Source organism: Misgurnus anguillicaudatus, chromosome 8 (genome assembly GCF_027580225.2).
Source record: "Misgurnus anguillicaudatus chromosome 8, ASM2758022v2, whole genome shotgun sequence".
Lineage (NCBI taxonomy): Eukaryota > Metazoa > Chordata > Actinopteri > Cypriniformes > Cobitidae > Misgurnus > Misgurnus anguillicaudatus.
In genome coordinates this window covers 16,842,818-16,846,609 of record NC_073344.2, presented here as the reverse complement: position 1 = coordinate 16,846,609, position 3,792 = coordinate 16,842,818, and the positions used below count along the sequence as shown (strand labels likewise).

General features: G+C 32.7%; 1 protein-coding gene across 1 annotated transcript in view; it reads left to right on the top strand.

The window, feature by feature from the left end:
- Positions 1-513: 513 nt before the first annotated feature.
- shq1 (SHQ1, H/ACA ribonucleoprotein assembly factor) overlaps positions 514-3,792 on the top strand; it is a 60,362-nt gene continuing 57,083 nt past the window's right edge. The window contains exons 1-3 of the mRNA XM_055213644.2: positions 514-628; positions 2,656-2,809; positions 3,075-3,139. Coding sequence (XP_055069619.2) covers positions 2,667-2,809; positions 3,075-3,139 — 208 coding nt within the window. The 5' untranslated portion in view covers positions 514-628; positions 2,656-2,666. The remainder of the gene's footprint in view (positions 629-2,655; positions 2,810-3,074; positions 3,140-3,792) is intronic.

Sequence of the window (3,792 nt, the reverse complement as noted above, 5' to 3'; positions counted from 1 at the left end):
AGTGTCTCTGAAGGCGGACCTTCATATGTGTACCGTAACTCTTGTAATATTTCTTTAATAAAAAATTATATACATAACAAAATGTACATATACTTTATTTTAAAAAATTGTTTTCTACCAAATCCAAATTAGCTATAATAATACAAGTTAATTTTCTTCAGAATTTACTTCTCAATCTCAAGTAATTCAGAGTTTTTGAACCTTACCACAGCAATAATTAAAGTATATGTACTATTAATTCACTATAAGTATTACTACACAATGCTGTAATATACATTTAGTAAGTGTGGTTAATAATATTACAGTATGCAGTTTACTGTAGTAAATAATAAAATAATAAAGTGCTTTGTAGCCTTATTGTAACTTTTTACAGTTAATATATGATTTCATTTCCAGCTGCTACTGTCACATACTGTATTGTTATTTGTTTGCTTGCATGATATTTTCCTCACACACACAGTCATTTTATAGTCTAGCAGTTTAGTGTAAATGAGGATTGTTGGCCCTGATTATTTGGAGTATTACGGTAAAAACGCGAGCCGTAAAGAAAGCAGGAAGCAGACCATGTGTTACACTTAAAATACGCTGTTTGTGTTTCTAGTGTGATTTTTACAGGAGACACGTGAAGGTAAACAGTTTTGTTTTACAAATTGAGTATGTATTGGCTATTGTCTTATACAACAGTGCTACATAGTTTAAAATAGACCGGTCATAAACACAGCTCGTGCTGCTTTATGTAAGTTAAACATAAATATTGCATACACATAACATAGACACAACATAGACACTCTTTTGACAGCTTTTGATGTGTAACGTTATGGAGAATAAACTCTCACGTGTGTTTATTATGTGCACGTGGTGTATCTAGTCTCTATGGAGACTTTGAGGACATTCGGCATCGATATTTATTCTGCATTCAATATGTGCATACAGATTGTGGTGTGACTGGTAAATAGCAGCATAAATAACCGTTTTTGTTGAAAAATAGTATTGTGTTGACCGTTTTCTTTTTGATACTGAGCACATGTACGTTTTAAATTTACTATTTGCCAAGCGTGTTGTCATTGAGTGCAATATGAGCAGCCACAGGATGGCGACGTAAGCTTCTCAGTTTCTCAGATTTTTTGACTGAATGTAAAAAAAAGGATCTGGATGATTAGATTTCTAATCCGTTTCAAGTCATATGATTCATATTATAGTACTAGGTTATTAATGCTTAAACAAATAGTAATTTAGTCTAAATAATGTTAGGTTTTGTATTTTGTGATGGTCTTGGGTCAGGTAGTTTATTCATATGTTATAGTAAGATTACAATTATATGCGGAGACTCACATTATGATTTTTTATTTTAAATTATAGTATTTGCTATAGTAAACTTTAGTAAATTGCAGTATACTGTAGTATATTATAGTAATTAATTACTGCACTTTGTTATTGTATACGTCAGTATGAGTATTCTCTAGTATTATGTATAGTGAATTGATAAACTGTAATAAATACTGCAGCATACTTTAATATGTATTAGTTTAAGCGAGAACTAGACCTTAGTTTAATTAATTTTGGTTCTCAAACCGTTCACCTAGCTTTGGTTTCCAGAATGTTATTTTCCAAGTTTGTATTTGGTTAGCCGTTTAACGTTTCCCTAACGTTAGAATAACGTTATTCTAACGTTAGGGGAACGTTAAACTAACTTAAACATAACATTCTATTTTCTGTAAAGAAAACTTTCCTGGCTAACCAAAAACAGACCTTGGTAAATAATGTTATGGAACCAAAAACTAACGTTCGGGGAACGTTTTGAGGACAAAAATTGTTAGCTGGGTTTCATGTCTATATTGAGAACAACCAAAAAATACACCTCATAGTGCTTGTGGAAAAAGTACGTCAGCTGAAAAAGTGTATAAGGTGGGTGATGCAACAGGACAACGACCCAAAACACTGGAGGAAGTCCACAACAGAATGGCTTCAGAAAAACAAAATCTGTCTTTTGGAGGGGCCAAGTCGCTCCAGACCTCAACCCATTAGAGATGCTATGGATTGGCTTAAAGATGGCCAAACACATGAGACGTCTAAAAAATATGACAGAACAAAAGCAGTTTTTCAGAAGATTGGGCTAAAATTCCTCCTCAACGATGTGCAGGTCTGATCCACAGCTACAGGAAGCGCCTGGTTGAGGTTTTTGCTGCCAAGGGGGTCAACCAGTTATTATTTTACACGGTTCACTTACTTTTTCCACTGCCATTTTAAATGTTAAATGAGTGTGTTCAATAAAGACATGAAATATCAGAATTTTTGTGTAATTATTTTTAGACACGTTATGTTTTTCAATACCCTTGACTTGGATGAAGATCAGCTCACATTTTATGACAAATTTATTCAGAAAACCATAAAATTCCAAAAGGTTCACATACTTTTCTTGCCACTGTATAGCCATAGATGCTGAAATGGCCCACTTGGACCTACCGTACACATTTTAACATTTCGTTATAAATGCTTTCTTACTCTCTCCTATATAACTTTACTGGCAAACATTACAACTAATAACTGCCTTAAGAAACAAAGGCAAACTTTATTTTTTGCTAGCTTGTTTGAAATACAGTATCTGGTTAATACGGTTTTAACTGACATCTTACTGTACTATTTCCCGGTGTATAGGCATCTGAATCATGATAACTCCTGCATTCGAACTGAGTCAGGATTCAGATTTTCTCATTCTGATAATCCGTGTGCCCTACACAAGAACATCTGAGTTTGATATCTACATCCAGGGAGAGGACTTCAAGTTTTATGCCAAGCCCTACTTTCTCAGGTGTGTGACCTGCAAATTATCATAATTGCCATGCCAAATATATGTTAACAATTTTTTTATAAATTAGATGTTTATGCAGATTTTGGCTGTATTGTGCAGTACTCATCATCGGTTAAATTTAACACAATAGAATAGATTCATACTGCATAGACTATACATGCAAATGTGTTGCATGTATTGGCAATATGGAGAATCAGATTATGTCTTCAGATCTGTTTTTATTTTTACTACTATTTGTAAATGTTTATGATTATCTACCTCGTAGGTTGACGCTTCCTGGGAAAATAGTAGAAGATGGCCGGGAGCGAGCTTCGTTTGATATCGATAAAGGTAATGACACCTCCCTGTTATAGCTTGTGCTGCAGGTTGCCACTATTAAAAAAACTACTTCTGCTTAGTTTTTTAACAAGCTTTAGCAGATGCAGCAAAATTGCCTTAAAAGTACCGTTCACCTACAAATAAAAATTCTCTCATCAATTATTTGCCCTAGGGTTTTATAAAAAAACCTCCCTCTCTTCTGTATGGCTATATGTTAGGCTGAATGTAAAGCTCAATTTTAGGATAACCTCAGTCACTTTCATTAAATAGACAAAGATGCAATAAAAAAGTTAATAGTGCAGGACACTGCAAGTCCCAAACACTTTGCATTTTGGTGCTTAACAAAAGAAAAACAATCATCCTGGTTATTAGGCTTAATATACACTTATGTGGTTTGGCCTTAGTTAAGTTAGGACATTTAAAAAGAAATTAATCATTTAAAAAAAAAGTTAATTTTTTTTAATTAATTCATTTAACTAATTTAAACTTTCTTGAATATTGAGAAGTTGCTATAAATTTAGATAAATATATAAATAAACACACATTCATGTGTGTATATTTAGGAATATGTGTATATAAATTTTTATATATATATTTAAATTATACATGTACGTTTGTGTATTATATATACATATTTATTATACACAGTACACACACATGTATGA